At 29.9% G+C, this 13,951-nt stretch overlaps 1 protein-coding gene across 1 annotated transcript; it reads left to right on the forward strand.

Moving 5' to 3' along the window:
* The first annotated feature begins 9,927 nt into the window (after positions 1-9,927).
* LOC122314120 (26S proteasome non-ATPase regulatory subunit 10) lies at positions 9,928-13,537 on the forward strand. The gene is made up of 5 exons (XM_043129528.1): positions 9,928-10,208; positions 10,907-11,039; positions 11,425-11,549; positions 11,677-11,823; positions 13,125-13,537. Exons 1-5 carry the CDS (start codon positions 10,017-10,019, stop codon positions 13,257-13,259), a joined length of 732 nt encoding a protein of 243 aa, XP_042985462.1. The 5' UTR covers positions 9,928-10,016; the 3' UTR covers positions 13,260-13,537.
* Positions 13,538-13,951: the final 414 nt, after the last annotated feature.

The following is a 13,951-nucleotide window of genomic DNA, read 5'->3' on the forward strand; positions in this document are numbered from 1 at the left end:
CGCACCGTCGCTTAGTCAACTGTGTCTAGTTGATCAGCTCCTGATTCTCCTTCAAGTCCTGTAACAAGATCTACCATTCGGGGGGGAATAGTAGTTGGGACTACCAAAGTGAGATTTGATTACAAATCTCAGTAAGTTAACAAAAAACTTCCACATAAGCTAATAATGCATGGTTGACAGTAAAAGTATAAATGCATAATCAAATTCATAAGTAATTAAAGCATAACTTGGCGTACAACATAGCATAATTGACATAACTTAAATTGAAACATGAACTGAACTTGACTTGACATGAACTTGATCTGAAACTTGACTTAGCATGAACTTGCTTTGAAACTTGAATTAACATGAAAAATACATACTCCACAGTTGTTGTGGCCCCATGTATTCTACGTGTAAATACATACTCCACAGTTGTTGTGGTCCCATGTATTCTACACAAATTTGACTTAACATGAAAAATACATACTCCACAGTTGTTGTGGCCCAATGTATTCTACGTGTAAATACATACTCTACATTTGTTGTGGCCCCATGTATTCTACGGAAACTTATTCTTTAACTGCTTAAATACATACTCCACAGTTGTTGTGGCCCTATGTATTCTACGTGTCACAATTGCTGTGTCTCACGTAGTGTATGCGCCACAATTGCTGTGACCCCATACATAAGTAATCAAGATGAAACGTGACTGAAATACGAAATGACTCAAGCCCTGACGTAACATAACGTGACTTGAACATAACTTGAAATACATGACCAACTTGAGATAGAAACATTTCGTAACATGGCATAACATATAATAGACAACATATTTAACATGACATACTTGCAACAGTGAATATTACATGACTTGACATACATGTAATAGATGGCATACTTAGCATGACGTACTTGTAAGGTACAGTAATACATGACAGAATATATTATGTAATAGATAAAAAATTGATGACAGAATAAATTCTGTATAATAGACAATTACGTGATAACTTGGCATGGCATGACATATATGATAACACACATACATACACTCTAATTCCTTTACTTAGCACACATACACAGTAGACTGCTAGTAAGTTAAAAGCTAACTTACCTCGATCTCCGCGTTTCTTATAAAACTTCAAGTGCGATCACGAGGAACTGTAATTAGTGATTCTAAAAGTTAGAACTAAATCACTAATAATTTGAAATATGGAAAATACTAATTTAAAGAGTAAAATTTTCATTTTACTCTCTACATATGGAAAAATGACCGTTTTACCCAAAATTTAAGGATTTTGCATACTAACTCCAAAAGTTTCCAAAATTTATATTCCTCATGTAAACTTTGTCCTAAACTTAAATATCAACTCAGAAAAATTTAAAACAAAACACAACTATGAAGAACACACTATGGCCGAAACATCCATAGGCCATTTCTCTTGATTTTTGTTGCAATTCCTTCCAACTTCAAAACTCATGCTTAAATCAAAATTTTGCAACAAACATCTTCCAATTCTAAGTTCAAAACCATACTTAAAACATCCATTTAGAAAAAGCTAATAATTAATACCAAACGTTTTTATAAAAAGATCCAAGCACTTGAATCACAAGTTTTGACCTTAAATCAAAACATCTCCAAGAATTTCAAAAATCAAATCTTACTTCAAACATATTCATATCATCCTAACATCAACCATGCTTTAAATCATCAAACTAAAGTCACCAAAATCACAAAATAACATTTGGAGTTTTTGGTTTTACACTTAGTCCAAAAACAAAAACTTTTTCCTCAACTAGTTTTGATAAATCTTTTGATCTATGACTTATAAATATATGATCTTCAAACCAAACCATCACATGGTTTAAAAAGATGTCCTAAAACATATATAAGCTTCTAATTCAAGATCACATGGTTAGAAATTAACCAAAACATAAATTTAGTCAAGAATATCCACACTTTGGCATATCTGAATATCTCTTTGCATAAAATTTCATATCTTTGAAATTAACATCAAATATCTTCAAAATAATAATATAACATGTATATAAGATGCTTAGGATCCTCCAATAAAATTATTAAAGTCATTAGAATTGGTTTAGACCACCAAAGAGTTAAACTTTTTCAAAACAGAAACTGTTTTTCTTCTTCCAGTTTCTAAGTTTCTAAATCTAAGAAAATCTTTCATCAAAACCTTTAATCATGCAAAAATCCTCAACCAATAGTCACATATACATGTCAACAATACTCCATAAAAATTTTGGACTAATATCTATCCATTAGTTTGGTCAAAAACTCCAAACTATAACATATTCTCCAGTTTATCTCTCATAATGACCTTTCTATAGTTTATATAATATTGGATTGACTAAATGATCTTCAAATGGGGAAAATAATATATCTATGTAAACTAGACTAAAAAAGGAACAACTTATATGAATGAAACTTTATGATAAAACACTTACAAAAGCTTCGAAATGGGCGTGCAAAAGAACTCCTAAAAATTGTCTTAGAGAAAGTATTTGATATTCTTTTAAAGGAATGTGTAAATGAAGATAAGTTTGTAAGTGATGGATGGAGCTACTTATGGACGAGATAAGGAAGATGATAAGGCTGGAGTTGAGAGTTGAGTGTAGTTTTCTCCTACCCAAAATATCCATAAAAGATTATCTCATAATATTCTATCCAATAATATCTACAAAAAATCAACTTAAGATATTTTTATCTAATAATATCTATAAAAATCAATTCAAAATATTTTTACCCAATAATATTCACGAAAATTACCTCAAGATATTTCTTTTTATCCAAAATATCTACAGTTTTGAACAGACGTTTTGTCCGAAAATATAAAAAAATGTTATTGCGCCATAAGACTTTAAATAACCCTCCGAGTCTAATGGCACAAATCATAATACATTTTGACACTTCTAACTATCTCCAATAATCAAAAACACACTTCTGATACCATAGTAAATAATAACACTAACTATGTAGTTAGACAAAAACATATACGATTAATGGATTCGTGAAAACTTATAGGGTTTTCACGAGATTCCTAAAGTTAATAGAAATTTCACAATTGAATTTCTAGCGGACTGTTACAGAAAGTATACAGATTAATATACCTTTCTTTACATGATTTGAAATATATAAATCAAATCAATTATCGATTATAAATAGGACTACTAATTAATGGGTTAAAGTAGAAAATAATCAAATTATTTAGGAAGAATACCCTCATTTTGAAGCTATTAAGTATAATCAATGAAATATACAAATATTAGCATCGTTAATAACTTAATAAAGAGGTTAACTTCTTCAGAAACTAAAAATACTGATAATATAATTCAACAAAATAATTATATTAATTTATATTTAAAAACCATGAGTAAACAACTAGAAAGAATTGAAAACTTAATATCCCATACTAAAACTCCTGTTAAAGAAGTTAGATAAATTCCTTTATTCATTCCTTATGAAATACCTGCTCACATAAAATATAGTTTTTCTAAAACTAAAGAAGATTTGCTAGAACAAATCTCTAACAAATTAGAAAAATTAAGTATTAATAATACTACATCTACTTCAAGACAATCTCATATTAATGTATTAAGTAAAACAGACTCACCCGATTTATCTAATTATGAAATTAATAATATTGAAAATCAATTCAAAAAATTAAAAATAAACAAGATTAAAGGAAATGATACCAGGAAATTTTATCCTAGGGAATCTGCAAGGCATACTTCTATTACTCATAATTGGTATCCAAAACCTACCCCTCTGGATATACAATTCGAGGAAAGAGAACATATAGTAAGATCTATTTTTGTACTAGATGCATTATATAAATAGAATATAGATGGATTATTTGAGTATGAAATATTAAATCATTTTCAATAAAATGATTATGGTAGCTAATGTTTATAAAGCCAGTAGGAGGACAAATCATCAAGTAGCACATGTTTTGGTTACATGTTTCACTGGCCAATTAAAAGGCTGGTGTGATCATTATCCTACACAAGAACAAAGAATAAGAATATTAAGCGCTTATAAACATGATGAAAATATGCAAGAGACTAAGACAGAAGATGATCAACATATAGAAGATGCTGTTAATACTCTAATATTTATATTAACAAAGCGTTTTGTAGGTGATCATTTTCAATTTAAAGAAAAAACTAGCGATTTATTAATCAATTTAAGATGTCTTCTATTATCTGATTTTAGATGGTATAAAGAGGTATTTCTAACTAAGGTTATGATCAGAGATGACTGCCAATATTCATACTGGAAGGAAAAGTTCATAACCGGACATCCATATTACCTCACCCAAAAGGTACGAAATTTTTTAGTAAAATCAGATGGTACTATTGATTTTATTAATATCACATATGAAGATATAATATCATCTATTAATAGAACTGGTTTGATTATGTGTAATGACTTAAGATTAAAAAAGCAAATGGAAAAAGAAAAGAAATTTGCTACGAAAGAATTATGTACCTTTTATGAACAGTTTGGTTATTCTCCATTATTAACTCCTTTTACAAGACGTAAAATGGGAAAAACAATTTATAAAACTTATCAAACTAAGAAAAGAAAAATTAAAATTCTTTATAAAAAGCCAAAAGAAAAATAAGTATATAATAAACTAGTAAATGGTACAAAAAAGTTTAATAAAAAGAAAAAAAAAATGTTTGTTATAAATGTGGAAAAGTTGGACATTATGCATCAATTGTAAGGTAAAAAAGAAATTAATGAATTAGATATACCTGAAGAAGTAAAAGAAAAATTACTAAATATTTTTATATAATCAAGTGAAGAAGATGAAATCTCTTCAGAAGAAGATGAAATTTATCAATTAAAATGATTAAGTTTCTCAGAATAATCTTCTGATAACGAGTCAGAAGAAGATGAGGTTCACGTTTGTAATTATCTAGATAAAAATAATTGTATCTGTAACAAAACTATTAATGTATTATTATCACATGAAAATATTATATTAGAATTAATAGATAAAATTAATAATTCACAGGAAAGGAAAGAATATTTAAAAAACTTAAAAGATATTTTCACTGATCCCAAAACTTATGAACCTAATTCAACCACCTCATCATATGATTTTTTTAGAAATAATAAATAGATTCTAATCAGAAAAACAAAATATTACCTTAAAAAACTTACAGCACGAAATTAATGAAATAAAGAAAAAAATTTGAAATTTGAAAACTTCAAATACCAAACTTGAAGTTTCTAATGAACAATTATTATTAGAAATTATACTATTAAAAATAAATAAAAATAATGAAACTCTTAAAAAAGAACAAGGAAAAACCTCAGCAAAAATTACTAAAGAGGAATCAAAAAATTTTATAAATATACTTAATAAGATGAATTTTCAAAAATAGTATACTGAAGTAACTATTTCTATTAATGAAGAGTTTTCTTTTTCTGCAATCGCTTTATTAAATACATGTGCAGATCTAAACTACATATAAGAAGGAATAATATCTTCTAAATATTTTGAAAAAATAAAAGAGAAATTATCTCAAGCTAATGGAACAAAATTAAACATAAATTATAAATTATCAAATGCATATATACGTAATGATGGACTTTGTTTTAAAACAATATTTATTCTAATAAAAAATATCAACACCAGAATAATATTAGGAAATTCATTTCTTACACTACTTTACTCTTTCTCTATAACAGAGAAAGGAATTTTTACTAAAATATTAAAAAAAGAAATTCAATTTAAATTTTTATTTCCTTAAGTCTCAAGAGAAATTAATTCCTTAAAAGAAGCCTTATTAACTAAAGAAATTAATTTTTTAACAAAAGTTGAGATCAAAAGAAAAGAAACACAAATAAATTTCTTAAAACAAGAATTAAAATATAAAAGAATTGAATAACAATTAAAAGATCCTTTATTAATTCAAAAAATTAATAATTTTAAAAATATAATTGAAAAAGAATTACGTTCTAATTTACCTAATACTTTTTGGAGTAGAAAATAATATATAGTTGAATTACATTTTGAAAAAAAATAATTCTAAAAAGAATATTTCTACTAAAACCAAACCCATTCAAATGAATAAAAAATTATTAGAATTTTGTAAACAAGAAATTAATGATTTATTATCTAAATGACTTATTAGAAAAAACAAATCAACATGGAGTTATGCTGCTTTTTATGTACAAAAACAAGCAGAATTAAAAAGATATGTTTCTAGATTAGTCATAAATTATAAGCCGTTAAATAAAGTTTTATAATAGATTAGATATCTTATTCCTAATAAAAAGGATTTATTATCTCGACTTTATGATACCACTATGTTTTCAAAATTTGATATAAAAATTGGATTTTGACAAATCTAGATTGCTGAAAAATATAAATATAAAGCTGCATTTACAGTCCCATTTAGACATTATGAATGAAATGTTATGCCTTTTGGATTAAAAAATACTCTTAGTGAATTTCAAAATATTATAAATGAAATATTTACACATTTCACCCATTTTTCTATAGTTTATATAAATGGTGTATTAATGTTCTCTTCATCGATTGAACAACATTGGCAGCATTTAAATACATTTGTCCAAATTATTAAACAAAATGGATTAGTAGTTTCATCATTTAAAGTTAAATTATTCCAAAATAAGATTAGATTCTTTGGACATGATATTTATCAATGAACAATTACCCCAATAAGTAGGGCTATAGAATTTGCTAACAAATTCCCTGATGAAATAAAAGATAAGAAATAACTATAAAGATTTCTAAGAAGTCTAAATTATGTTACTGATTGTTATCAAACACTTAGACCGTTATGTAAACTATTATTCAAAAGATTGAAAAAGAATCCACCTCCATAGACAGAGGAATATACAAATATTATAAATCAAATAAAGGATCATGTTAAGAAATTATTTTGCTTAGGACTCTCATCTCCAAATGTTTTTAAAATTGTTGAAACATATGTCTCCGATCTTGGTTATGGAGGAATTTTGAAATAAAAATTATCAGATGAAAAAGAATAAATTATTTGATTCCATTCAGGATGCTGAAATCCTGCTTAAAAGAATTATAGTATTATTAAAAAAGAAATTTTAGCTATTGTATTATGAATTTCAAAGTTTTAAGATGATCTTTTGAATCAAAAACTTTTACTTAGAATTGATTGTAAAACAACTAAGGAAGTTTTAATCAAAGATGTTAAAAACTTAGCTGCTAAACAAATATTTATAAGATAGCAAGCTATTTTAAGTATTTTTTATTTTGACATTGAGCATATTTTACCATCTTGTAAATATTTGTTTAGCAGCCAAGTTTGAAATTAAACATAAACAGAATCAAATAATAATCAAATAACAATAACAATAAGATATATATACTATAATTGTTGACTCTAATACCAACTATGTATATCAGGATATATAATATAATATAATTAATATATAATAGAATAAATATTAGTAATCAAATACATGAAGTACAGAAAATAAGGGCAGACGGTACAACCGTCCTTAATGTATGAATAAAAGTAAAGAGCAATATACGATAAAATCAACTTCATTAAAAATATAATACTTATAAGGAGATTAAATCTCAAAGAATTGAAATGTATGAGACATGGAAATGAATTTACAAGAGAGAATATTTGAGAGTGACAAGAGAGAGAAGGACTGAGAATAGCTTCAGATGGGGAATTCTGAATGCCTTCCCTTACTTACAACATGCCTATTTATAGGCACCAAAACAGTAGTTTATAATAATATTACTGACATGTACAGTGACTCTAATAACTCATACACAGTAAATAGATGGCTACATTTATTAAAAGTGGGCGGCTGAACAATAAATAGATAGTTAGATGATTCTTGACTGGCTAGTATTTTGCACAGTGTTCTGATAATAGACAAAAAGGACAATAATATTCTGGAATTACATAATCTGAAGGTCATAATTTTCCAGTTCCAATTCAAACGGATTTTGAGAATCTATCATCTGCGAAAGATAAAATTGTGAGTTGTCATGAGAATGAGAGGCCTATTGAGAAGGAGAGACCTGTTGTAATGGTGATGATGTTATCTGTTGTGTTGGAGATGATATGATTTGATGGTCTTATTCTTCATCACTGTCCGAGATCTGTGACATTGTCTCAGCTAATTTTTTTGAATCATTTTTATTGGTAATTGTTGCTAATTGAATTTGGAATATGTTTTTCTGAACTAGAACCTCAGAGGTCTTGGTAATCTTGGAGAACATCTTTACAACATGATCATAATTGTACTTCTCCCACCATTTTATAGAAATTTGTCGGGGCCAAGAATATAATATTTTTGAGAGAATGATGAGGTTTAATGACATATTCCCATTTCATAATCCAATTTAATTTGATTTTAAGGAAAAAAAAGGAGAAGTGGCGGACAATGTGATAATGAAGATGGATAATCATTTTGTAATGTAAAAGCCTGAAGACTCTCTTGGAGAGGTGAATGAAGAATGAGAGATTTTGGTCCAAACTGATCCCACCATATTAGGAACCATCATAAAAGAGTTTTAATTTTTTGTAATTTGTCAAAATGAAAAAACCAAGATTGACGCAAATTCTTGTTTTGTCTTAAGAATACTTTGCTCAATGCTTATTGATAATGATAAAAATGGAAATAAGGAGGATCATACGGCTGAGAAAATCTTCTTATCAGATGTGAGCTTTTTTCCCACTATTCTAGGGTAAGAATCTGTTTAATAGTAACTTTTTAAAATGTAATAATCGGAGTTGTGAGTGGAAAAGGTTGAGATTGTAGAGAAAATGTGATTTCAGAAATAATAACAGAATCCTTATCTATTAAAATAAATTCATAAAAATTCTGGGTCTTCATAATTTTTTGGGGAACATAATGTCAATCTGGTAATAGAAAAGCATCAAGCAATTTTTGAGGTTTAGATAAATTCTGTAATTATGATTCAATATGAAAGATTGAATGCAATGAGTTTTGAAGATAATGAGAGTTGCAGAAGGTTAAGATAATGGTGGAGGATTGATAATTTAGGAAGGTGTAGAACTAGAAGAAGAAATAACTTTTGAGTATGTAGGTAATTTTGGAGAGGATAATGGTGAAAATGGATAATAGAATAGCTTAATGTTTTGTAGTAATGTCCCTAGTACTGTATAGAGTTTTGGTGTGGCTGAAAGACAATGTGAAGAATAAGAAGGAGAATATGGTTTGGCATAGGAGGATTTGGATTTCTCTCTAGATTTTAAAGAAGACATGATTTTTTCTATAAGAATTCTTGGAATAGAAAATCAAGAAGAAAATTAGAATCTTCTTTAATATGCTCAATGTCAAAATAAAAAATAATTAAAATAACTTTTCATCTTACAAATATTTGTTTAGCAGTCAAGTTTTTAACATCTTTGATTAAAACTTCTTTAGCTGATTTACAATTAATTCTAAATAAAAATTTTTGATTCAAAAAATTATCTTGAAACTTAAAAATTTATAATACAATAGCTAATTTTTTTTTTAATAATACTATAATTCTTTTGAGCAGGATTCCAGTGTCTTGAATGGAATCGAATAATCTGTTCTTTTTTATCTGATAATTTTTGTTTTAAAATTCCTCCATAATAAATATCGGAATCATATGTTTCAATAATTTTAAAAATATTAAGAGATTTTTTTAATATTTTTAAATAGTTTTTTAAAAAGTAAAAAAATTATAATATTATTAAAAAATATTTTTAATCACTAAAGAAAAAAAATTAAAAAAATTAAATAAATAACTCGAACAGCAACACCAAGCGATAAATTTAAATGGTAAGGGTAGCATTTTTATTTTTATTTTAAATTTTTTTGACAAGTATCTGAAAATGAATTGTTTTTTAAAAGTTTTTTGAAGAAGAACATGAACATATAAAAGGGTATCATCGCTCATTGCTGTCTTTCCGAAGTAAGCCCATTTCCGACGCACCGATACGATCGATCCCTAAAACCCTGACCCATCCGTACATCCAGCGCTATGGACATGGAGATCGATCCTCCGATACTAGAGGTTCAGTTCAAAGACGATGATCTCTTCGAAGCCGCGGAATCTGGCGACGCCTCGACGTTTAAATCTCTTTCTCGGGAGCAACTCTCCAAAGCTCTCTCTCTGAGGAACGAGGACGGCCGGTCCCTCATCCACGTCGCCGCCTCTTCTGCTCGAGCCGAGGTATTTTTTCTCGAATTTGTCTGTTTTGTCGCTATGGAATTGTGGGAAAACTCAAGATAATAATTTTTTTGCTGGTTCATGTGGGTGGCGTTACAGTATGGTATAGTAAAAAACTGGTCAGGGCACCTATATTATAGTATAATATTATGAAGACAGTAAGAATGATATAAAATCTGAATCCCAAATTTTGAATATGCTTGGAAAAATGGTCTCCCTTCCCAAAGTGCTTCTGCCTCTGAATGATGGCGGATAAGAAAAAAATAAACAGAAAGAAAAATATAAGAAGAAAAGTTCGTCTATTTTAGTGCTTCATTTGCTCTTTATTTTCATGTAAGGAGGAGCTGATTCAAACTTGATTAAATAGTCGTAATATGAGCAAATGTCAAATAGGACTCCGTGTTTGGATCTCTTTATCTATTTGTTTTCCAGCAATGAAGAGCATTAAGTCTGGCATTTCAATCTTTGCTCAATTAGACCAGTGAATCTGTTACAGCAATGGGGAACTATATTCTGATACTTATTGCTTGGCATTACATGGTTGTGCTACTTCAATTTTTATATTGACTCGGGAAGCATTAGGAATTTTTAAGCTTTATTGACCTCTGTGAAAATATTGAGACCTCTTAAATCGGGTGCTTTATTCTTGGGATTTTGTTTGAATCTTCCATTTTAACAGGTTTGTAACTTGATGGAATCAGGTGGTAAAGATACTATCGTCAATTGATGAATCTGCAAGTGTGATAAACAGTGCAGATGAAGAAGGGTGGGTGCCACTTCATTCTGCGGCTAGCATTGGGCATTCAGAAATAGTGGAAATTTTACTAAGTAGAGGTATTTCATATTTTCTGCTTGAAGTTGTGTTTTTTTATTATCATTCCTTTTATCAAGCATGGAATCACGTATTTGTTTACAACTCCTCCAAGAAAGTCACTTATAGATACCATTTGGAAACCCACATATTGCCTAAAATAAATCAAAATAGAGTTCATTTAGCCTGATCCATATGTGTAGAATCCCAAGTAAGCTACATGAATTAAATTAGAATTAGGATTCATGTGAATTGACTAGGAGGACCAGATTGCATAATTTTTTCCAATTTCAAATTCATTTCAATTTGCTCTTTCCTTGTTTTTCATATTGTTTTTTAAGCCTCCTGTTTGCATTAAGAAGTTGCAAAATTTATAATATCAAATGATCTGATTTTTGTTCTTAACAGGTGCTGATGCTAATTTGAAAAACGGTGGTGGCCGCACTGCTCTTCATTATGCTTCCAGCAAGGGATGGCTGAAGATTGCTGAAATCCTGATCTCACAAGGGGCTAAGATTAATCTGAAGGACAAGGCTTGTAACTTCACTCAAGAGAATTAAATTAATTTGAATGATCTGTATTTTCAATATATTACGATCTTGTTTTTCACATTATGTGCAAATGATATGATTAATTTTTGGATGCTTACACTGCCTCCAGGTTGGAGCCACCCCATTGCATCGAGCAGCTAGCACTGGGAACTCAGAATTGTGTGAACTTTTAATTGAGGAAGGAGCAGAGGTTGATGCTGTTGATAAAGCTGGTCAAACTTCTCTTATGAATGCAGTTATTTGCCATTATAAAGAGGTAAGCTTGGCCAAAATTCTTATATAAGACATCTTTGCTATATCCACTGGATATTCTTGTTTTCAGTAAAGCTTATTTTCTTGTTAAATTATTGCCTATTGCGTGTAGACCAATATCTTCCTTCCCTTACCTTCTGTGTTGGGACAATTATTATTGGGCCTACCTGTCACGCACTGTGTCTACGGCTTCAGCATTTTACTGATATAGCTATTAATTTTAGTAACGGCATGTTTGATTGCTAAATTTTGTTGTGATGTCCATTTGGAATGTGTGATTGAGAAGATTGAGGGTCGATTGGGTGGTTGGAAGAGGATGTATTTGTCCAAAGGTTGTGGGATCACCTTGATCAAGAGTACTCTCTAATTTTCTTATGTCAGGACGTATGAGCCAAGGGAGAGTTTCAGGTCAACAGTTTCTACGGGGCATAGGCCTCTCTAAAAGATAGCCAAGTGGTTCAAGGTGTAGCATTGGAACTGCTATGTAGGCATTTGTTTACTGAGGGTTTGAATCCTTCCTGTCTCCGTTTTCTTTTTCATTAGTGTGGCCAATCGAATAGAGAAGCTATGGCAAGACCTTTCATGGAGAGGGTTAGATGAAGAATTCAAATTTCACCTAGTGAATTTGGCCAAGGAGTTTTCTTCAGTTTCGGGGCGTGATTTGGGAGTTTGAAACTTGCTTTTGTATAACCATCCCCTTCTAAGGAAATGACTTTGGCGGTATCAAAATGAGAGGGAGGCTTTGGGTGGGTGATTTATGGAAAAATGTTAGGAGAAGATGTGTTTTTTTTTTTATTTTTTATTTTTTGGGGGGGGGGGGGGGTTCTTTCTAGTCGTGATAGACTTGAGGTGGGAGACGGCTGAATAATAGACTCTAGCATGATTTATGGTGGGTTTTTTGTTTTTTTTTTGTGGGGGGGGGGGGGGGGGGGGTTCTTTCTAGTCGTGATAGACTTGAGGTGGGTGACGGCTGAATAATAGATTCTAGCATGATTTATGGTGTGGTGGCAGCGCCCTCATGGAGACAATGGCAAACCATTCATAATTATCTAATTATGTTCTTTTCCTTTGGGATGTAAACTGGAAGTGATGTAAAAAATTGTTGATTTGCAATGAAGCCGTTCTAGATGATTGCCTTTTCAAGTACTTCATAATGTTTTGCCGTTTTCCAAATTTATTTCTATATTAGAGATGACTTTAGAGTGAAACACTGAAAGTATAGCTCATCGTACAAAGTTGGTTCTTGTCTAGCAGATCAAAGCAGAACTTAATGATTTTTCATAAAATGTTGTTTATGTTTTACAGGTAGCTCTCCTTTTAATAAGGCATGGAGCAGATGTAGATGTCGAAGACAAGGAAGGATACACTGTTCTTGGTCGAGCTTCAGATGATTTTAGACCAATACTGATCGATGCCGCCAAGGCCATGCAAGAAGGCTGAATTTTGAAGTAATTTGCAGTTTAGGAGGGGGGATTGCTAGGTATGAAGCTGAAGTGTGCTTTGTTGAGGGTTTGTACCGTTTGGATACTTAAACTTGTTTCATAACAAAAAGTGGGGAATCCAATGTACAGCTACATGAATCATCGAGCTTGCAGTTAGCTATATTTAGTAGAGCTTACTGCTGCTTGATTCATCGATCAAACCGAGGTTAGGTTGTAGAATTCAAGCAAACTTGTGGGATTTCTGCCATGGAGCTTAAAAAAACGGATTTAAGCAAATCTTGGTTATAAACTATCATTAATGAATCATTGACTATGCTGCTAACTATACTTAATAGAGCTTACTGCTGCTTGATTTATCGATCAAATCCAGGTCAGGGTGTATAGTCTAAGCAAAGTTGTGGAATTTCTGCCACGAAGCTTAAAAAAAGGAATTAAGCAAACCTTGCTTATAAAAAAATCACTATTGGTTAAATGGTTGATTCTATAGTTACCGCTTGTCACGAACGAGTAATGCTATAAACAACATTTTCATTTTATTTTCATTCTATTAAGTAAGATTTAGCTAATTTATCATTTTTGAATGATAAAGAAACATGAAATAAATGATCATTCAATAGTGATAAATGTGTTGAGAGATGAAAGTGAGATGGTAGTGTAGTGTATAGAATTTTCTGTCACAACATGAGTTAT

This window comes from Carya illinoinensis, chromosome 6, assembly GCF_018687715.1.
Source record: "Carya illinoinensis cultivar Pawnee chromosome 6, C.illinoinensisPawnee_v1, whole genome shotgun sequence".
NCBI lineage: Eukaryota > Viridiplantae > Streptophyta > Magnoliopsida > Fagales > Juglandaceae > Carya > Carya illinoinensis.

Bases quoted from the DNA above. Each gene is read 5' to 3' on its own strand.
- LOC122314120 (XM_043129528.1), top strand. From the start codon at position 10,017: ATGGACATGGAGATCGATCCTCCGATACTAGAGGTTCAGTTCAAAGAC. The intron at 10,209-10,906 runs GTATTTTTTCTC...TGATGGAATCAG, and splicing joins CCTCTTCTGCTCGAGCCGAG to GTGGTAAAGATACTATCGTC. The intron at 11,550-11,676 runs GCTTGTAACTTC...CACTGCCTCCAG, and splicing joins AGATTAATCTGAAGGACAAG to GTTGGAGCCACCCCATTGCA.